Here is a 21,992-nt window from a genome sequence, read left to right as displayed (position 1 = left end):
TATAAAAGTGAAAATTACAAATACCTATGGTCTAATTCTTATTTGTCCAAAGCCACAGAAGCCAATTCCTCATTTTCTGTTATGAGAAACATTATCCACACAAAATACACCTCCATCCTAAAACCAGTGTGAGGTCTTAGCACAGAAATATCACTCTCAAGGCTGCAGTACAGTATTGTTTAAAGTATTAAAATGCCTGTGGGAAGGAGCAATTTCTGTAAAGCACTTTCAGCCCACGAATTAGATTTAAAATAGGAATGTTTCAAAGAGCACTACAAAATAGCTTGAAGAGAATTACTAAGTTCATACTTACAGCAAGTCACGATGCAAAAAAGTAACAAAATACCCCAAGTGTCTAAAATTTCCTGTGCCCTGATTCTGGACTCCAATTAGAGAAATTTAAGAAGCTACATGGCAGTCTTCAGTCACACAGGTAGTTTTGGCTTAGTTTAACCTCAAGTCGGTTAGAGCATCACGCTACTCACACCTCTGGACTAAACACATTGGTCACATTCATTGTGCCTATCAACCTTGGTCACTAGAGCTTATATTTATTATTATTATGGCACTGGATTTGTCTTACTAGACTGTAACACCAATGCTCAAGACAGCACAGGAATTTCCAAAATAATAGGAAAAATTAGTAATGGAAATACTGTTTAGAAATGAAGTAATTTTTCCAAGCTATTAACTGAAACATAGTCTCATAAACACTGCAAGCTGGTACATGCAGAAAATATTCCAAAACACAGATTTATTGCATGTAAATTAAGGGAAATCCTAGCTACTCCTGTTTTCCTCAGAAACGTTCTTTCCATCTTTGTAACATTACTGTTGTGAGATACACATGGAAACAATAAGTCAGGATAACTGCCTCCCCAGCATACACAGCATTTAGAATGTAATTTAAGAACTGTATTATATGAATGACTAAGCTCTGTTTTGGAAACACAACCGTTCAGGTCAGAAATGATGAAGATTTTACCAAAGGACTCTACAGAATATTTTCTCATCACTCTGAACCACTACTAGTAGCCTGTTGATGCAAGAGTTTCATGCATGCAGCTCAGGAACATCTGACTTGACATCTTATCTTGCTAAATGGCTCTGTGCCAGAAAACCAGTAGATAAAGACTCGGGAGCTCTATGTTCTGCTCCCAAATCTAGTCCAGGTAGACAGTCTCTCTCCAGGTCTCAAGTTCCAATGTGAAGTAGGGACTGCATCAGAAGACCTCCTGCTTTTACAGGCTATGAATCCATTTACAGAATCACAGAATCATTCAAGCTGAAAAAGACCTCTAGGATCATCAATTCTAAACTTTGACTGATCCCTACCTTGTCAACTAGACCATGGCACTAAATGCTACATCCAGGCGTTTCTTGAACACTTCCAAGGATGGTGACTCCACAACCTCCCTGAGCAGTCCTTTCCAATGTTTAACTTCTTCCATGAAGAAATTGCTCACCATGTTCAATGTGAACCTTCTCTGATGCAGCTCGATTTAATTTACCCTAGACATCTCTCAGGACTTAACCTACTCTGTGATAAGCTCTTTAAAAAGTTGAAGTTGCCTTAACTATTTAAGAAATTGATCAGACCTTGCTGCTCTAGGGAAGGAATACATCATTCCACATAACAACACACCAGAACACAGAGGAGCTAGTTAGTTTGATTTTTTTTTCTTTTTCCCATCTCAAGCTGCCTGCTGGCATCTGCCTTGAAACAGAGGGACTAACCATTTTTAGCATGGCTGCCCTAGCACATTCCAGTTTGGATTTCTTTAGGCACTGAGCGGAATAAAAAGGATGGAGGAAGCACTGGGCTTAAGTAAAATGACTCAGACACTCACCGACTCCAGCAGACAGTGACGGCTGACCTTCAGTGTGACCTTTGAATGAGGTCTTTTCATATGCACCTGACGTAGCTCTCGCTGAAAGAAGTTCACTTTGTCTTGGAAGGTTTCAGAGCCTCCTGAGAAGAGTGACAATTTGGGTGAGGCCTGAGCTGTCAGCACCTCACACATATACAGAGCATTCCTAAGATTAACTGCACAGATCAGCTTTACAGCCCAAAAGTGCATTTACTACAGCAAGGTTTGGAGACAGAACTCTCAAGGTAGTTTTGCAATTAGTCTTGCTGGTATTCATACTCACAGGTGCACTTTCAAAGAGCCTGACAGAGAAGCCAAGCTGAAAAGGAACAGCTGCTGTGATGAAGTACATTCACTGGAAGCACCAACAGGAATAGAGCATGATACTCCAGGAACCAAAGTTCTCATCAGAAGTTATTCAGTGCTGGCAATCTTTATTCCCCAGGGAAACTAGCAGGCTCAAGCGCTAACTTCCTGACTACTGTACCCACCTCACTGTCCCTTTACCTATGTTTTTATGCAGAGAGCGAATGAAAGTGGCTGCCAAGATGTTCCTCTCCTTGCAGCTCAGCTCCACAGGGGGTTGGATCCCATCATCCACCACCAGTGTCAGTAATTTGTGCACAGGATCAGGACCAAGGTATGAAAACTAGCAGCAAAAAGATGCAAGAAAGGGTAAACCCATCATGCAGAAGGCACAGTATGTTCAGTAGACAGAGCAACACCATCTGTGCTCTTAAGACTTTCTCTGCTCACTCATGTGTATGTAGTTAACAGGAAAACTATTTCTAGCATCCAGACTCCAGTTAGGAGGCTGCTTTAAACTTCACACACAAATCTAAGGGCTTCAATGGACACAATTACAGCATTTTAGCAAGGTTATGAGGAAAATAATCAAGAAATATGCAAAGGAATCAAGATTTTTGCCTAGCAGTGGGACAAAAGGCAGGAAAGAGTGATAAGACTGGCTCTTAGTCACAATTAGCAAAACTTAGGCACTGAGAGGGAATTCCAGAGCAGAAATTCATGCCACACAATGTTGTCCTGTGTGCGGACACCCTTCTCTCCAAAAGGAAAAAATAGACTGTGATTCACAAGGATGACAAGCTATCAACATGGAGGTGCAGTGACAGGTACATGGAAAGAGGCTCACCTTTGTGCCAGGACACACTCTAAAGGTGAAAAGGCGCCATGGAATGATCTTCAGGTAAAATTCTTTCACTGAGAATTGCTGAGTAACCAAAAGGAAAAGAAAATGTTAAATGTCACAGATCTGTTAAGGGTTGTCCCATGTCCCTGAAACACATTAGGCAGAGGACACATCCATGAGGCTAGACCTCCCTTCAACCCCAGGAACAGGTTTCTGTAGCATTTGGCACAATACATGAGAACCTTTAACCTCCACAGAACTGTAAGCACTTGTCAGCAAGACTTCACTGAGTGCATTTATGACGCATGTGGGATGCCAGCATGACACAGATTTTATAGCAGTAAGCTATTGTGTTCAGTAGAACGTCACCAGTCTAACTGGAAAGTAATCTTAAGTACACTTGAGAAGCTGAATTCAGGACAAGATTGTAATGCACTAACAAAAAGGTTTCGGTAAAAGTCACACCAATGGACTACTGCTATTACTCCCTAATTTTCACAACCATTTCAAGCATCTTTTAAAAAGAACTTGCAATAGCTAAATCCATGAGATTTGCAGAAATTTATTCTCAGTGTATTTCTGCCAGAACAAACTACTTACTGTGCAACTCCTGCCTTCTGAAGAGCAAGTGAAGATGAAATTTTAGCATCTTTAGACAAAAGAAAACCATTTCCTGCACAAACCTGTCCTAGCTGCAATGACTGGAAAAACTGACAAGCAGTACTGGTCCAGAAACAAGCCAAATATGAACAGCAACTCCTTAAAAGAAATAGCAGCACAGTAACAGTTTTCTACTGTTTTTATTTCTATATAGAGAGACACCCAGGGATACAATTACGCAATCCTAAGAATCACATTAACAACTTTGGCACCTAAAGGGAGCTTCTAACAGTACCCACTTGTGGTGATCTGCTTTACCAGGTAATGCAATAGAAAAGAGTATAGAAGTCCAAAACAATGCATCAAAGATGAAAAGATGCTGAGCTCCCAAGGACACAGCACTCAAAGTCAGTTCTTAGAGCCATGTGCAGCACAGATTTAGAAATCTCCAGCAGCTCCCTCCATCCTATAACTGTTTCACAGTCCTCTTTCTCCCTTTGGCAGGAAAGAAATTCCTGGATTAGTCTTTCACTTGGATATTTATCACTGCATTTTTCAGAACACATTTTAATAGATAGATGAACAAAGTGAATTTAAATTCATTAGTAAATTTAGAGGAGTTTTCTTTCTAGTTTCTGAATGCTTTTAGGCAATAATAATGGAAAATAGTTACTGTTAACATACTCTTATAGTAAGAGAATCCTCAGTGTCTCCTGTTTCTTCTACTTACAAATTTACGCTTTGTTCTCTGACCATTTTTTCCCTTTTCTTTTGAGCAAAACATTCCAGAAACAGAACAGAGACATCAAATCTGAGAAGGTGAGATTCTCTTAAACTGAAATTTACAGGTATCAGAAACTGAGAATAGGAATTGCAGGTCTGACCTGACAAAAGCAAAGGAAAGGCAAACAGAATATCTACTGAACAATCAGCAAGAAAGTTTCCAGTAGGCTTTGGATCAGTCCTAGAAAGATCCTAAAAATCTAAAAACACAACCCTAAAAATTCAAGTTCTAAAACACCATCCTAAAACTTCCAAGGCTCATTTTAACATTATTCTCAGTCACAAGTTCCATGTTTGCCACAAGCAAACCATTTTTTAACCAAATCTGAGGCACCTGAATCTGGAGCTAAGATATAGAGCACAAGGAAGCTCTTCAGTTACAGCACACTTTAAACATGCACTCAAGTGTGGTAACTTTATATCTACCTTAGGTGACACATAGCAGTACACTTTTTTAGGCTTCTTCACTTTCTCGGGGGTCTGGCTGTCAGAAGGAGAATCTTCATCTTCATCCTCAATTGCAGTAGAAGGACGGCGCTGGGAGGAGCTCAGATGCACTGGTGGAAGTTGCCACTGAGTGTTCGTATAACTAGGAGCATCGTAAAGGTAAGCTTCAAAATAAATACTGACACCTGAGGTGGACACATTGCGTTCTACAATGTTCTTTTCATTCTCTGAGGGAAATAGATATAAAAGAGTGGTGTAAATCCTAATGGAGACAAGAGTGAAAAAGAATGCACAGGCCACCACCAAATCAGTGACTATGACTTTAAAGAAAAGGATCCAACGGAAAACCTGGTCAAGTGAAACTTTGATAAAGAGAACCCAGGAGTGGGATGAAAAGATTTCAAGACAGCAGTTTGTCTGTTAGTGACAAAGCATACAGAACCTCTCTCTCAGAGCACCAGCCTGAAGGCATAGCCACTTAACACTGAAGTCTGGCTCACTCCTGAAGAAACCAGGAATTATAGCATTGTTAAAAAAAAAACAAACCTCACATAGGTTACATGCAGTGCTCTTCATCCATACAACTTATAACACACAATACATGACTGGCTCAGATGCCAACTACTAGCAAGCAATAAAAATTGCCTAATTTCAGAGGTAAACCTCCTGAAATAGGGGAAAACCACTTGTTTTTGTCTGCTGATGGAGCAGAGAGTATCAGCCCTCAGAGATCTCCCCTGTTAGAAGCAAATTAATTTACCTTAGTATTTTTAAATGAATAGGCTTTCCTTCAGCATGGCCAGCCTGCAGGGAAGCCACAAATAGCTCTGCTACATGAGTGTGCAAAGCACATTGTAAGAGAACACCTGGAGAATGAATACTGAGTAGGTCTTGACTCACCACTTAGAACAATGATGTCAAAATCACCATTGCTTATGGGCTGGTTCTGGTAGGAGATGCAGGCATGGAAACAACCCCTAGAGTGCAAGGTGAGTCGGAAGAACACCTCACAAGTCTGCCGATTGGACACCACAGACTTCTCAAACACCACGTCAGAACTCTCTTCTTCTTGAGGACCCAGCTAAACAGAAAACAAATTAATAAAAGGAGCTCTCCAGCTCACCTGAAGTCAAGCAGCCAGGGGTGAGGTTGCACTCACCTCATGGATGGAGAGGCTGTAATTGTGCTCATCTATCAGGGACACGGAATTGCTAGTGGGATTGTCATACTCATCTCTGGGAGCTATCTGCAGAGTGTGCTGCTGCCCACAGGTCAGCACCAGAGTCGAGAAATGACAGACAATTTTGGTTTTGGAGGGAACCACCATTCCTGAAGCAGACAACAATAATTTAGAGTCAAACAAATTCCAAGGTGAAGCTTTAAAAAGCAAAAGAAAAGCAACTAGGGACACAATACCCTTGAAAATGGATCAAATCTAAACACATTCTATACCCCTATATTAAAAAAGCAAAGTATCTGAGGACTGAAGTATATGGTGTAGTGCACAGCATGTGCCTTGGATCAGAGGTTTAATACTAATAAAGCAAACCCAGTTACTAGTCCTCTAAAGAATGCTTTTCCACCATTCTAACTTTCTGCTCAGGAACTTGCTCCCACTGTTCATACAAAATATAAGCTAGCTGACACCTAAGAAAACCTGCAAATGCAGCTTACCAAACAAACTTTATTGGGGTTAAACCTGAGCTTCTTCTTTCTGAAGGGATATTTTAGCAAGCTTTGTATCTATTCACAAAACAATGAATAGAGGTCCTTTCGATGACAACATGTACATGAGACATAAAAGGTGCCAATTGGGGTCAAAAAAACAAAAGTAGAAAAAAACAAATTTTAGATGGATAAAAAGGAAACGTTTTTACAAAAGTGTGTAATCAAAGGTATCAACTGCTCCAGAAGCTTACAAGAATAGAGTATTCAGAAAAAGAAGAGGCAAATTATGACAGTATTTCCAATTCAGATACAAGTAACTCAATACCTTCACAAAAGGTGTTCTCTGACTACTAGATGGATTATGAAGAAATTACTACAAAATGGAGAACATGACAGAAGTGGATAGGGATTTTAAGTAGCACTAATGACTTACTCTGTAAAGCAGTTTCTGTTTTGTTACGCACTGGTAGTCACAAGTGTGTTTTACTCATGGGTCTGTTGCTGGAATCTACATGTGGCGGGAGGAAAATGGTGAAGGGTAACCCCTTCCCTGTCACCTACCTATTTTAGCTGGAAACACATTTACCTAAGGGCCTCCAATACTGCCATATCTACTTTGAATCCTTACAGGGCCACTTAGATCTTACCTGGCTGGAACACCTTGTAGTAGGGGCTGTAGGCCACATTCAAGCCACCAAGTTTTACAGTGATCTCGTATCTCCCAGCCCTGCGCACAGTGAAAGCCACTTTCACCACATTGGAATTGGGCTCTTGAAGAACTTCCTGGGTTACAGGAATATCAATTGCTAACTCCACATGGCAGATGTGAACTCGCAGCCCCACAGGCCTGTGAGCAGGGAAGGGTTGCCCATTTTTATAGAATAACTGCATGGGAAACACAGAAGTCCAGGTCAGCAAAAAACATACAGTGCACAGAGGAAGAGAAAACAAGTTGCCTTAGGGAAGGGCAAGTACCTCAGCTCAGCAAAGGAAAAATAACTAACAGACAGCTCTGTCACACAGACCGTGTTCTCCAAAACGAACAGGGACAAGTGGGCATTGAACAGCCCCATTCTCTTTTGTGCTGGGATTCAAATGCATGCCCTGAAAAGAACATGCCTCTAGGCATTTCCCATCTGCACTTGTAGTGCAAGTGGAAATCATGAAAACCCATTAGCAAAAGGAAAAAAGTAAAGCCATACCCTTTCAGAGAAACAAGCAGATCTTGTTCATTTGTACAGCTAAGCTCTGAAAAAACTCTTACAAATTTGTTACAGAAAACAGTGTGATGAAGATGCTGACCTAAGGAGCTGACCCAGCCTTTACTGCTAAGAAGCATCATAATGAAAACAACACGTTAGATAAAATCACAGGCAGCTCAATCACAGAAGTGATCTCCTGGACAATTTCAGAAGGTAACATACCTCAACCACTACTTCCTTACAAGGAAAGAATTACACCTTGAAACTCTATATGCATGGCTCTTCAAGAGCCAGCAGCCTGTTGGCCAGAGCCTGCCTGCCATCTGCAATCAGCCTGCAGTCAGAAGAAAGTTACTATTCTTCCCTGTTTCTAAGTAAGGGAGGGTGTGCGGCCTGAAGTCGTTTGCATCTTGACTGACATCAGGAGAAACTAGTGAATGCAAAGCTACTGTTGATGAATAAAGGGCTAAGCAAATGGGACACAAGCATGAAGTGGAAGGGCACATTGCTGGAGCTGCATGAGTGTCAGTAAGGTGAAGGAAATAAATTTAAATAGCAGGAACAGAACAAGTCCCTTTCCCCTCAGCTTTTTTCACTGCCTGCCCTGGAATTAGAACTCTTCACTCACCACCAAGCAGGGGTTTTCTTCACCTTCCCAAGAGGGATGGGTATGGCAAACTAGATGAACATTTCTTTTTATTTTGATACCCTCTTGGATGGGAAGGTGGGATAGAAAGATGGGCACATAAGCCCAGCAAAACCTGCTCAAACTTTCTCCACATAGTTCCAAACTCTCTGTGTTCACTCATCTTACTTCCCCTAGACTTGGCCTTTTGGGATTAGAGGGAAACAAGAATCTTTGGCAGGTTTTTCCAGGTCTGACAGAATAACAGTCCATTTTACAGTAATGGGGAGTGGTCATGAAGCTTTACAGCTCTTGGGTTGGTAAAATGCCCATTCCCACACCCTCAACTTCAGCTGCACAACCAAAAGATAGCACCAAAAAAGCAAAAGGTTTGTTGAAGGCAAGGCTCAGCCTACCCACTTCCCAGTAAAGGAAGAAGTAGTCAGGACAAGCCTGATCTCCTCTGGCTCTTCAGAGGATTCTGAAGACAGGAGATTAGATTTTAAGAAGTGCAAACCTCAAATATGCCCTTTCAGAGTTTTGCAACACATTAACAGAGCAGAAGGCATACACAGATAGCTTTCCTACTCCTCAGTTACATCTGGCTTAGCCCCAACAAAAAAATATTTGAAGAGCCCATCCCTAACTCAGACCTCTGTTCCTGCCCACAAAGCTGCACGGAAACAAAAATATTGCCTTACATGCACTCGGAAGGCCATGCTATGGCCCACCTCATAGGGGTCCTTCCAATCCCAGGAGATTTTGCAGGACCGGGGATCCAGATAGTTGCCTCGCACGTAGTCATAAATAGTTCGCTCCCCTCGGCGTTCCCGGTCCTCATGCTGAAGGAAGCTGACTATACGTGCGGCAAGCTCAAAGAGGAACTTAATGGTGAAGAAGAAAGCTACAACAGATACTGTGATCCCACCTGCAGCAAGGAGAGAACAAAGGGTGGTTGCAGCAGCCAAGGTGGCTGAGTCAGGCTCTAAAATCCCCTCTGTATCAGCCCAAGATGTCTTTTCATTAATGATATTCTACTCAAATGCAAATTAGGTATTTAAGGCAGATGCTATTGCGTGAACATTTATGGTTTGTGTTATGATACAAGTAAGGTTAGAAAATACCAAATCTCTTAAAACTCTGCAAATGACTTCAAACAAAGGAAATAGTTAAAGGTGGTAGAGAGTCTCAGGTAAGGCTTGCAGACATCCCAACAAAGACATGGAATTCCCTTCAAGTTGCAAGTTAGAACTACAGAGATTCCTGTAAGGGAAACAGTCAGATAACCACACAGCTCCTGCACATCACATTAAGGCTGGATTAAGAAGCATCACAGAGGCAACAACCCTCCACTAGCTCTTGAAAGAAAAAGTAAGGGGATGGATCAGGAATTTGGTCAATGAAAGGACTTTAGGAACAAGAAGAATGGTCGAGAGGCAAGTCTGCCAGGTGGAAGGCACAGTGTGGGGTGACAGTAACTTCATGTTTGTTAGGTAAACTCTAAACTAAAATTAAATCAAAGGCTTTCAAGAAACCCTTCTAAAGCCTATGGAGAGGTCAACAAATACAGTGGCAGCCTTTCCTTCACTTACCAATAATGTAAAACATCAGGTCCCTTCGGTGAGACAGACAGCCGAGGATCACAGCTGCATCTAGAACACAGAATAGGCCAAGTCCAGTCCAGTGACTCTTCCTCACACACACTGGCCTAAATTTAATCTATGATTCCTCAGAAAAAATGCCTATTGATCATTTGTCTTCTTCTCCAAGGACATTCCTAAAGCATTATTCCATAAGATTGAAATATGTGAACAGCACAACATGCTACAATTAACAGTTCTCCCTTCGTCACAGATTCCCATTCAGATTCAGGGATCGATAAGAAGGACAACATATCATCCCTCTGAAAACAGTGAGAGCAGGCTCTGGGTACTGCAGGAAGGAGATACTTTTTGCAGGATCACCAACTTCAACAACAGCGGCCAAAGCCACTCATCCAAACTGTCACACCTACTTGCAAGTCACAAAGTTAACTTCTACTCTGATACGAAAGCACATTACAGAGCCACCACCAAAATGGACAGAAGTTGACCCTTAACCAACAACCTTAGAAGAAAAAGCTATGGAATAAAAGTTGCAGACAAGACCATCCCCATTTGTTCAGAACAAACAAAACCCTTCTAGGGCAGATTCAATCTATTTTTGCCCTGTAAGTCTACTACAGAACATACAAATGCAACTGGAAAAGAGTCCATTTGCATTTTCCAACTCAATTCTGCGGAGTGGAGCATCTCTGCTGAAACTCTTACTGATCAACACAAAAGCTAAAACCTTCTGTCTGTACACCATTAAGTTTAGAGCAATTTTTAGAGACACCAGTCTAGACTCAAGTTTTCACTGAGGGGACTGCTAAACAAACATGTAGTAAAAATACCACACCCAGAAAAACAACATGCTGTTTGGTTGATAAGACATAGCTGACAGATGGAACAAGAGCAGCAGCAAGGAACACATGTGACAATTCGACAAAGGATTTGGCATACAGTAATGCATACAATATAGCTCACCATGTCACCATTCAGTTAGTGAGAAGCTACATTGTGCATCCAAGCTGCCTTTTTTTTTTTAAAACAAACACAAAAGGGGAGTTATTCATCAGTCATCTCGACAGCAGCAGTAATGGACATCAGCATGCAGAAAGCTTAAACAAGGTATTTCCCCCCAACAATAGCCATGACTTTCCAGCCCAGCAAATCCCCTTTGCTGGCCTCAGCACATAGTCCACCCCTCCAACCAAAGAGCAATCACATACCTTTACACAAGTGCCCATGTTCTAAAAGCCAAAAAGAAGGTACCCATTCTTCAGCATCCTTCCACTTTGTGCCCCAATCTGGGACAAACATCAGCAAGAAGAGGCCATATAGAAGATCATCACAGAAAGAGTAATTCTTGGAACTTGCATCACAGAATCACTGCTGAAAGACAAGGACTTGAGCACAGCAGTTTCTTCCTCTTTGTGGGAAAAGGGTTGTCCTGCAGTGCTGTTTCCTTTAGCCTGCAGTTAGCTAGCTTTCCTGGAAAAGTAAAAAAAAGGAGAGAAAAACGTTAGATCTCTCCATTATGGATAAATCTAGCAAGCAGAAACACATGAGAGATGCAAGATTCAAGAGCATCACTAGACATCAAGTCCATGAGAGGTGCTATAAAAGTATCACTGTTGATGAGGTGCAAGGCTTCATCATATCCTCAACCTCTATCTGTCACAATCTCATTTCGTTATACAACTCCCTGAAACTAGCACGTTCAAGATGGAACAAAACACATCCTTGCCTCCATAGGTTTCACAGAGCAGCTAAGAACCTGCATGCTGTTTGTAAAGGAGTATTAAGGATGGAAGCACGAACTGATAGCCTAGGAGGAATACAGAGAGATTGTCTCAGCAGCCAGGGATCAGGTTAGAAAAGCTAAAGCCCTGACAGAACTAAACCTTGCCAGGGATATCAAGGGTGCCATGAAAACTTTCTATAGGTACATTGGTGATAAAGAAAGACTAGGAAAAACATGCACCCTCTCCAGAAGGAAACAGGAGACCTGGTTACCCGGGACAAAGAGAAGGCTGAGGTACTCAACAACTTTTTCCCCCTCAGTCTTCACCAGTGAGTGCTCCAGCCACACCAACCAAGTCACAGAAGACAAAGGCAGGGACTGAGAGAATGAACACTATACTAGAAGATCAGGGGGATTTGTTACAAGGGCTTGTAGTAATAGGACAAAAAGAAGGACTTCAAACTGAAAGAGGGTAGGTTTAGATTAGATATAAGGAAGAAATAAGAGTAGTGAGGAACCAGATCAGGTTGCCCAGAGAAGTTGTAGCTGCCCCATCCTTGGAAGTGTTCACAACCAAGTTGCATGGGGCTTTGAACAACCTGTTCTAGTGGAAGGCATCCCTGCCCATGTCAGGGGAGTTGGAATTAGATGGCATTTAAGGTCCCTTCCAAGCCAAACCATTCTATGATCAGGTAGCTCTTCAAGTCCTCATACCCAACAAAATGCTATATTCTGTTCTCAAACCGATTTTGCCCAGATTTAAAGGGCTATTTATAGTCAAGCCTCAAAAAAAAAAAGAAAAAAGTTTTTCACAATTCTTGGACCACAAAGCAAACTAGATTTTGGGTTTGGTACTGTTGTTTTAGGTATTCAGGAAACTGAGATCTTCATAAGGGATTTCAGTTTCAGCAGCACTATCCACTAAATTACAGTTTACTGTCAGGATTGAGATAAAAAAAATTAAAATTTAACAGCAAGGATTGACACAGCCCACAAAAACCAGGACACATGCCAGAAGAAACACCACAGAGCCTACATAATCGGTATCTACTCATTCAGAGCACAGATTACATAAAAGGAGTGAGAATGAAAAGAACAGAGTCAGGCTCACCAAGGCAGCTGTCTGTTAAGATAGTCACCTCTTCTGGGGATGTGATGTGCTCCTCCCACCTGCCAAGCTGCCAGTTCAGCTGTCACTTGGTCCTTAGTCCTTCCTCCTCTGCCTTCCTCTTCAGATGGCTCTTAGTTCCCTCCATGACAATAATCATACAGATCTGGCTGCCTTTACACACTTCTATTAACCTTTCTAATGCACATGAAAATCAACTGGTAAGCCTGTGCGGAGCTTTTTGGCTGCGCTGCAGAAAACAGCCAGACTCACTGTCTTTTCCTCACCCACATCTCAAGGAAAGTCCCACCCACTCATCTATTTTCCTCCTTCCTCTACTTTTTCTCACTGCAACAGTGTTGCAGTCCCCAGGGCATAAGTTCTCATTCTCCTCCTAGGTAAAGCATCAGGTTTCTAAACTCACAAATCTCTGTGTGTTAAGGACCACAGACCTGGCAATTTCCTTGGTATTTTAGTTGTTTCACAGTACATATCCAAGATGTGTTACAAATGACTGGTTGAAACTCTGCTCCAGCTTGGCCTGGCTGTGGAAGGTGTGTGGTTACTCCCCACACAGCTGGGGAATTTCACAGGAACTTATCAATATTTAGGAATCCACAAGGTCTCCCTCCAGCATCTTCCAGAACCTCTTCATGTCACAAAAAACCCACAAAGATGTCTCTGTGGGTTCATCTACTCAAGCTATTTCTGCTTCACTCCACAACTCCTTCCCTTCTGTGAGGTACACCACAGGCCACACAGCCTCTCTCTCAAGCATAAAAAGAAAGATCCATCATTTAAACTACAGGGCTTTTAAAGTAAATTGGAACCTGAATCTCTTGATCTGATTTGCACAATTTCTGAACTCGATGGACAAAGGGAATCAGTTATCTCAGGTATATTAGTTAATCAGCACAGCAACTTGACATTTTATTATCCCTACATGATGTGGTAAACAAGACACCAACTCAGGTGGTCACCAGAGATGAAGTGGCTGTTACACAGTCAACTTCCTTCTAGCTTACTCACTGCCACCAGCTTTAAGGGTGCTCTTGCAGCTGGAATACATTGAAGTGAAGAACCTAGCTGCAAGTAGGTGGTATCAAAGATACATTGCCACTCGACAAAATGAAGGTGTGAATTAAAACCGTATCTGTGCTAAGAACTCCTGGGTAACAATCTGGGAAACAAATTCTGAAAAGCAGCAATATAAGGGGCCATCATAGCTAGGCTGGAAAAAAAAGTGCTGAATTATCTAACAGGCCTTAGTAATCTTGATCCAAGGACAGAGCAAGCGATGGTCTCCTGCCACCTGCAGGGAAAATGGGGATTTGGGAAGCTTCACCTTGGTTTGACTCAAGGAGACGTACTGGCATAATCAGGATAGACAGCATGGAATCATAAAATAAACTGCATTAGTGCCATTGCTTCTCTCAAGTCAGCAAGGAAAGCAAGTTGTGATGGGAATACATTTAGTTTGTCTTACTGCTGCTGTTGAAGCCAGAGGAACACAGTGCAGAGCTCCAGAAGGAAGCAAAGTGTAACCACACACATACAAAAGGAACTGTAACACAGTAACACACGTTCATGTGGCTACAGCTACAAACCCAGCTAGGGGCATGCCATACAGAACGGATGTACTGAGCTCCTAGGAAATCTGCTGTGCCTCTTAATTTTATTTGCACTGATAAATTGCCATTCTTCTCTTAACAACAAACCTTTAATTTTGTTTTAAAGCCTTTTTGCAGGTTAATACTACCTCATCCAATCAAAATAAGAGAACCATTTACATCTCTATGCAGAATCTCTCTCTATCCATGTGCACAAATGTCTACCACCAACGGCACGTCTGTCTCATGCCATGTACAGATGACTATTCTCTAGGGAAAGAGACAGTATTATCTCACACTAAGTAAAGCATGCACAAACCAACAAACAGGAATGCCCATGAGACCCTAACTTTAAAATACATTCACAGAAAACTGAAAAGTCAGCGCAAAAAGCACTAAGCAGGATCCAATATCGGCTGTCAAGGACAAAAGCTGCATCAATGGTCAGTGTCTACAGAAAACAGTCATTCTCTTACTAGGGATGGAATTTGTCATATGCATTTACATATAAAACAGTGGCAACAAGAAAACAAACAACAAAAAAAGAGACTTCTGTCAACTGCTTAAGTCTAAGGACTTTTCACTGCAGATGAACCACCACCAGCACTGTCAGCTCCTCCTGTCCTCAAACACAGCAAGCCAGCCAGATGGCAACTTTCAGGCCAGTCTCATCTTAACACCAGCTCTGCTTCCTGAGCCAGGACAAAATTCAGCACCATGCCCAGCTGCACATCAGTGGGGAAAGTAGATCACCCCTTTCTTCCTCAATTATTTCGCTTCCCAAACCACAGAGGGAAACTTAAGCAGCATCATGTGAGCTCCACCAACTGCATTTCCTCAACCAACAGTTAAGCTAGGTATGATCACTCAGGCGGAAAGCTCAGCTGTGGTTTTCCTAATAAACACAGTTTTTCTTTCAGTCTAATTCTCTTCCTCATTGACAGAGCATCAGTCACAGTTCTACAGAGGTCACCACTTCAGGAAAAACTCCTTAGTGGTTCTTCATTGGCTGCTTTTTCTGACCAGCACACCAGATAAAACCGGTTGTATTTGGAAGATAACAACAGCTACAAGATCTCACTAATCCCGGAAGCTTCCGCGAGAAGGGTCTTGCTCTCTCCCTTCCCTGCACAGGGCACGAGAAACCAAGTGCCCCGGACCAGTCCAAGAACTTGGAGAACACTTCCTTTCATGTGCAGAAAAGACATTTAGGGTCAGACGACACCATTATGGCTGCAAAAAGTACAGCTAAAAAATTATGCTCATTCGCTAAGATTTCTGGTCACAAATACAGGTAAGATTCAACGATAATGACAACCCACTGCTTTTCATTAGGAAGCTCATGAGCTAGAGCGTGGCAAAACCAGCACTACATTAACTCTTAAAGAAACCAAAACAGTCCAGCAAGCTCAAGTGAGTGGGCTGAAGACCTCCGTAACATCCCAGCTCGGCTAAACAGAGAAGAAGAGGGGGAAGGAGGGCGATTGGTGTGCTGCGGTTCCCCTTCCAGTCCGCACCAGCAGTGGGCTCGGCGGGGCCACCAATCCCCACGGCCTTTCCACAGGCGCCTGCTCGCTCCCACCTACCCTCCATGCCCCGACACCCCCGCAGCGCCGCGCAGACGGCGAGGCCAAGCCGAACTGAAAAGCCGGAGGCCGCCGCCGGGATGCAAGCCGGCCCTTCCCGCTCGCCGGGAGCCCCGGCCCCGCCCGGCCCCGCCGCGGCCTTCCCGGAGCGATCCCCGTCGCGGCTGTATCAGGCCCACCGCGGGTGCTCCGGGCCGGCAGCGGAGCCGTCATCCAGGGGGACGCCCGTCACGGCGGGGCGGCCGTGCTGCGGCTGCAGCTCCCTCGCCCTGGGAGCCCGTTCCCCACGCCGGAGCCCGAGGCGGCGGGGAGGGAAACGCCGGTACCGCCGTTACCGTGGTCTCCGACGGCGGCCGCAAGCCCGCAGCCGCTGCCCCGCGCTGCCCCTGCTCGGCGCTGGCAGCCGGAGGTGACGCGCACCCGGGGCGGGGCCAGTGACGCAGCAGGGACACCGGCAGTGGCGGCGGCGGCACCGACGGGATCAGCAGGATCAGCATGGTGAGCCGGGAGCGGGCCGGGGGGCGGCTGGCTGGCACCGGGTCTCTCCTGAGCTCATCGCGGCCGTGTGTCCGTGTCCTTGCAGGGGAAGCAGAAGAAGGCGCGGAAGTACGCGGTCATGAAGCGCATGATCAGCCTCCGGGATGAGCGCCTGTGAGTGTGGCGGCGGCTGGGCCCGGTCCCCCGCGGGGCCCTGGAGCGGCCTCGTGTCCCGCTCGGGAGAGGCGGGAGGAGGTCCCGGCCCAGGTCTCTCCGCCGCTGGCAGCCCTTCCTTGTCGCTGTACCCAAGTAGTGCCTGTCTTTCTTTGCAGTAAAGAGAAGGATCGCGCAAAAGCCCCCGTGAAGAAGAAGGAGGACCCGAGTGCCATCAAAGAGCGGGAGGTGTAAGTGCTGCCGACGCACTGGGGAGGGAGAGAAGAAAGGCGGGAGGGCCGGCCACGCTGCAGGCTGGAACTGGTGGTGTTTCTGACTCTCAGAGTAAGAAGTGGTGCCCCAAACCAAAGGATTGTGCTTGGGAAGCAGCAGGAGGCCTGATGGGTCTTTCTGCTCATTATCCCTCTTTTATTCTGTGCAAGTTGTAGGATTGGACGTGATGTTAAATGCAATTAACTGATTTGAATTCTTTGTCTTTCTGGCAGCCCCCAGCATCCCTCTTGCTTGTTCTTCCAGTATAATACACAGCTGGGCCCCCCTTACCACATCCTGGTTGACACTAACTTCATCAACTTCTCCATCAAGGCCAAACTGGACCTAGTGCAGTCAATGATGGACTGTCTCTATGCCAAGTGTGAGTGTCTGCCCCACTCACAGCTTCTTCTGACCACAGAGTGCCACAGTGTGCTCATAATGTGCTTTGTCAGCCTTGTGCCACTGGCTGAGAATAACAGAAATCTTGCAAAAAGAGTATGTGCTATAATCATGGAGCTATGGTAACCCTGACAATGTCTCTGGTTTCAGTCAAGTAATAGTTTTAAAATGCTGATCTCAGCAAAAGTAGAGTACTAGTAGCTTAAAAAATCTAAAATTACCATGGCATGGTTAAACTCAGTAGCTCTACATTTCATCACCTCGCAACATTATCAGTTGTCACTGTAAGTAATACCTTATAGTGTTCCATGATGTTTCCATGGCACGTGGCCAGTATGTAGGGGTCTGGGAATAAATACTGCTTTGTTTCAATACTGGCTTTTTTTGCATTTAGGTATTCCATGTATCACAGATTGCGTAATGGGCGAAATCGAGAAGTTAGGACAGAAGTACCGTGTGGCATTAAGGTAGGTGCAGAGTGTTCTTCTCTATTTCTAGAACTTAACGCTTTAATATAAATAAATGACAAACACTCCGGCTTTTCAGTTCGGCTTGGCCTCGCCGTCTGTGCGGTGCTGCGGGGGTGTCAGGGCATGGGGGGTAGGTGGGAGCAAGCAGGCACCTGTGGAAAGGCCGTGGGGATTGGTGGCCCCGCCGAGCCCACTGCTGGTGCGGACTGGAAGGGGAACCGCAGCACACCAATCGCCCTCCTTCCCCCTCTTCTTCTCTGTTTAGCCGAGCTGGGATGTTACGGAGGTCTTCAGCCCACTGTGACTGGTGCTCCTGCACCAGTAGTTAGGTTGTTGCAGGGTCCTGAACTTGGTTTCATTTCTCTGGCTCTATGAGATCAGTACAATGGCTCAAGTTTTAGAAATTAAATGCTAGGTATGAGTACACTATATTAATCTGTAAATCTTTTAACCTCTTACGACTTTTAAAGTAATGCTTTTTCCTCTTTCTAAAAAAAAAAAAAATTTAATTATAGAATTTCTGGAAATGAATAAAGAAGTGACCCAAGTCTTACAGAACCTTTCACTCATACTTCATGTTATTCCTGTATGAGTAGGTGCCAAGTACTGATAATCTAGAGACAGGTTGTTGTGTGATATGTACAAAACTAGTCCAGTGTAGTTTGTGCTCTCCACTCAGATGTATTGTTCTTTACTTTTTATTTTGGCCTGCTGTGTTGTAAAGTGTATGAGTGCATACCCTAAACAGCTTTGATGTTGCCCTTTAGGGAGGAGGTGAAGTGTCCCTTTATTCATGGTACAAATGATCAGATGCCAGAAGTTCTAGTTTTTCCCACAGATAACTTGTTTCAGATTATTTTGTTTGACAATGGCCTAACATTGTACAGATTTTGAATCCAACAAACCAGTACTAAGAAATACTTAAGCTATAATAACTAGACAAATGGCATTCTTTTTTTGTAGGTCATTTCAGTTGACCTTTGTCTACCATTTACTCCATCCCTTCAGCCCTTGTTTTGAGAACAATGTTCTGTGTATCACAGGAAGGGCTGTTCTTGTTCCTCCATACTGTGTTACTGTACTCTCTGGTCTGATTGCTGTGATGCTGCTGTTTATGTCCCCACAGAATTGCCAAGGACCCTCGGTTTGAACGCTTGCCATGTATGCACAAAGGAACCTACGCCGATGACTGCTTGGTGCAGAGGGTCACTCAGGTATTTTGCTTTCTGACATTTTCTATACTGTGCTAACATACTAAAAACTCCTGAACGCTCCTAATTGCTGACTGACTTAAATTTCCCACAAAGTAACTATAAAATCTCACCAAGGGGCACTTTCAGTCCTTAGCATGACATTATTTGGTGCAAGGTATTATCTTGCCTGAGCATTCCTGTTGTATAGGACAGCATCAAGAAGCACTTAGGATGGGCAAGCTGTCAGCTTGAAAGGCTGGACAGACTTTCAGAGATTTCTTGGGTCCATTTTGATGGGCAGAAGGATGTTATTAGTCTGCTGTAGAATTCTGTACAAGTCCTGGTAATGCCTTGCTAAGGACTCTTAGCCTTCTTGTGCTCAGTGAGCTCACTGAATAGGAACGTTTGGTCAGCCATGACTCCTTTCTGTGGGTTCTGTGGGTGTTGAATCTGACTTGCCTTCTTCTTTTGCAGCACAAATGTTACATTGTGGCCACAGTGGATAAAGAGCTCAAGCGGAGAATACGAAAAATCCCTGGAGTGCCTATAATGTATATTTCCAGGCACAGGTAAGGGCCCCCTGACAAGAAGGAACCCTGCCCAGTGCAATCCTTGTCTGACAGAGACTCTGTCACCATGTACTTCTCTCCCTCATTGTCTGTAGTGCAGGCTGCAGTAAAGGGCCTGGTGTGTACACAGAAGTTGAAGTACATCTACTGCTGGGAAGAGACTGGTCACAGACCCTCTTTTATTGCAGTCCACATGTTCACTTGTCTTTACCTGGAGAAGTAGTTTCCTTAAGGCCAGTGTTTCCATAGATCAGTTTTACTTAGCAGCAACAGCAGGACTACCAGGCAAATGCATTCTACAGGTTCTTGAGGAAAAACCATTCTTGTTCCATATTCTATTTGGTAGCTTTGTGTACCCTCAGCTAAGAGATTGAATTTACTTCTTAGCTAAAAACCAAACCAGCTCAGAAGGATACTAGTGTTGGAAATGAGGAGCTTGACTGCTATAAATACATAAAGTTTTAACTGATCTATACTTAGAATGTGGCTCAAAAGATTTTTCTTTCAAAACACCTTTTCCCCTTATTCACTGTGGCCATGAATTTCTGGAATAGGCTACCAAGGGTGGTGATGGAGTCACCACCCCTGGGGGTGTTCAGGAAATTACTGTACATGGCACTTAGTGCCATGGTCTAATTCACAAGGTGGTATTCAGTCAAAGGCTGGACTCACTGATCTCCAATCTAAATGATTCTGTGAATTATATGTTGAATGTCTAAAGTTTCACTCTCTGAGGTGACCTGCTCTTAAATTCTAAGTCAGATCTTACAAAACTACAGGTTTTTTTCCTTCTCTGGAGGTGGTGAGTTTTTGAGATGCCTGATTGCTGAGCTTAAGGTGAGGAATAACAGCAACCTTATGAAGACTTTTTACTATCAGAAGTAATATTTTTCTTCCTGGGCATCTGAGCTGCAGATAGAAATGCAACAAAGCTTCTTGCTATTCAGTCTGCCTGTAAACCTGTTGCTGCATGGGTGTCACGAGTGCTTTAGTCCACTTGAAGAATCACCTTGCAGAAAGGTACACTAGCAAAAGCAGCTTTTAATATAAGTTTGTAGCAGTGCAACTTAACAGAATTCAATGGCAAGGTTCATTCTGTTACTACATGGATGAAATATACAAAGGAAAATCAACTTAGAATCACTTTAGAATGATTTGCACGGAGACCAGGAGTGCAAAGGGTTCTCCTATTGAGTCACCAGGTTCAGTGAGGATCTCCTTGCCTTCCAAACTCCTGGTGGAGTCCAGGTGCAGCTGCATGCAATCTTAGTCTCAGACTTGGTCAACAGTCTCTGTCTTAATTAGATTTTAGAAGCACTTAATCATTGACTGATTTAACATTTATAAAGTGATTCAGTAGGGTTTTCTACAATTACAACAGTGGCTTAATTATAGCTTCAAGAAGCAATATTCATACTATACTCAGTAAAAAGTATTTCAGTCAATTCACATGCATGCACACTGACACAAAGACATATATATGAAAATGTATGAAGGTACCAGTTAAAAATTCCTCTCAGGTTCAGTGAAATAACACTGAATTTCTCAACGGGCAAGGCTTGAGCAACGGTCCTTGAAGTATCTCAGCCTTGAGACCGAGAGGCATTCTGCTCAGAGAGAGGTACTTGTGCAGCGCATGGCAGTCCAGGAGAGCTCTAAGAGCCTCACTTAAGACCACTACTTATAGGGTCACAAGATGACTGCTTTTAGTCATGCATAAATTTTACATCTTGGCCATAATCCGGCCTGGTAACTACTAGAGTTTCCAAGGCTCTGGTAACAATGGTACCATTCCACTCAGGCCATGACTTACATAGGATTGTCAGGGGATGACTGACAATCTCATTCTTCATCATAGCCAGGCAACAGGAGTTCTCAGTACAGTCAGTGCTGTTCTCACCTTAGTCATGCAAGATTTCCTGGTATGGTCAAGGGATGCTTCACCACCCAACTCCTTACACAAAGGCCAAGGCCTAGCAGGAATCCCTGAGATGGTAGCGTGGCCCTGAGGAGGAGAAGGGGGTAAATGCACCACTGCAGTGGGGAGGGGAGCAATGTGGAGTATGTTGTCTTCATAAGTTTTCCTTCTTTCTCAGATACAATATTGAGAGGATGCCAGATGATTACGGAGCTCCTCGATTCTAATCTGTCCAGTCAAGCCATCAATGCCAGGACTACGAGCCAGGATAAGGATCCTTCTGATTCCAACCCTCCTGCTTTCTTCTTTTGTTGGAACTCTGCTCATGGGACTGTGGATAATGCTAAACTGACTTCTTAAACTTGATTTTCTAAGAAAAAGCTATTTTGAATAGTCTGTTTTTATTCATCCTTCCTCTGCCTTGGTCTGATTACCTACAGCTGGGAGAACCATATGGGAAACAGAGGATGGCAGTACCAAGAATGTGCCTAGCTCTGCATCAGGACCATTGGAAAAAGTGATTTCAGCATTCTGAATTAAATCCTGATGATGCAACTCTG

At 43.7% G+C, this 21,992-nt stretch overlaps 2 protein-coding genes across 6 annotated transcripts in view; one reads left to right on the top strand and one right to left on the bottom strand.

Annotated features, from left to right (window-relative positions):
* AREL1 (apoptosis resistant E3 ubiquitin protein ligase 1) overlaps positions 1-16,405 on the bottom strand; it is a 23,312-nt gene extending 6,907 nt beyond the window's left edge. The window contains exons 1-11 of one of the 5 annotated variants that reach the window (XM_048305961.1): positions 16,313-16,405; positions 11,159-11,420; positions 9,939-9,998; positions 9,048-9,274; positions 7,167-7,404; positions 6,011-6,180; positions 5,752-5,932; positions 4,831-5,078; positions 3,025-3,102; positions 2,379-2,520; positions 1,851-1,972 (exon numbers count right to left, since the gene is read on the bottom strand). In XM_048305961.1, coding sequence (XP_048161918.1) covers positions 1,851-1,972; positions 2,379-2,520; positions 3,025-3,102; positions 4,831-5,078; positions 5,752-5,932; positions 6,011-6,180; positions 7,167-7,404; positions 9,048-9,274; positions 9,939-9,998; positions 11,159-11,249 — 1,557 coding nt within the window. In that variant the 5' untranslated portion in view covers positions 11,250-11,420; positions 16,313-16,405. Of the gene's footprint in view, positions 1-1,850; positions 1,973-2,378; positions 2,521-3,024; positions 3,103-4,830; positions 5,079-5,751; positions 5,933-6,010; positions 6,181-7,166; positions 7,405-9,047; positions 9,275-9,938; positions 9,999-10,913; positions 10,962-11,158; positions 11,421-12,784; positions 15,969-16,312 lie in introns of those variants that run through there. The other 4 variants (XM_048305964.1, XM_048305963.1, XM_048305966.1 and 1 more) reach the window with 4 other exon arrangements.
* On the top strand, positions 16,397-21,992 carry FCF1 (FCF1 rRNA-processing protein). The gene is made up of 8 exons (XM_048305967.1): positions 16,397-16,475; positions 16,561-16,628; positions 16,787-16,858; positions 17,114-17,262; positions 17,677-17,749; positions 18,879-18,966; positions 19,420-19,514; positions 21,611-21,992. The coding sequence occupies exons 1-8, from the start codon at positions 16,473-16,475 to the stop codon at positions 21,657-21,659; spliced, it is 597 nt and encodes a 198-aa protein (XP_048161924.1). The 5' UTR covers positions 16,397-16,472; the 3' UTR covers positions 21,660-21,992.

Source organism: Corvus hawaiiensis, chromosome 6, assembly GCF_020740725.1.
Source record: "Corvus hawaiiensis isolate bCorHaw1 chromosome 6, bCorHaw1.pri.cur, whole genome shotgun sequence".
Classification (NCBI taxonomy): Eukaryota; Metazoa; Chordata; class Aves; order Passeriformes; family Corvidae; genus Corvus; species Corvus hawaiiensis.
Note: the sequence above shows the minus strand (reverse complement) of the source record. Positions and strands in the feature narration are given on the sequence as shown.

Coding starts and splice junctions, on each gene's coding strand:
- FCF1 (XM_048305967.1), top strand. Junction 17,750..18,878: donor AAGTACCGTGTGGCATTAAG/GTAGGTGCAGAG, acceptor ATGTCCCCACAG/AATTGCCAAGGACCCTCGGT. Junction 18,967..19,419: donor TGGTGCAGAGGGTCACTCAG/GTATTTTGCTTT, acceptor CTTCTTTTGCAG/CACAAATGTTACATTGTGGC.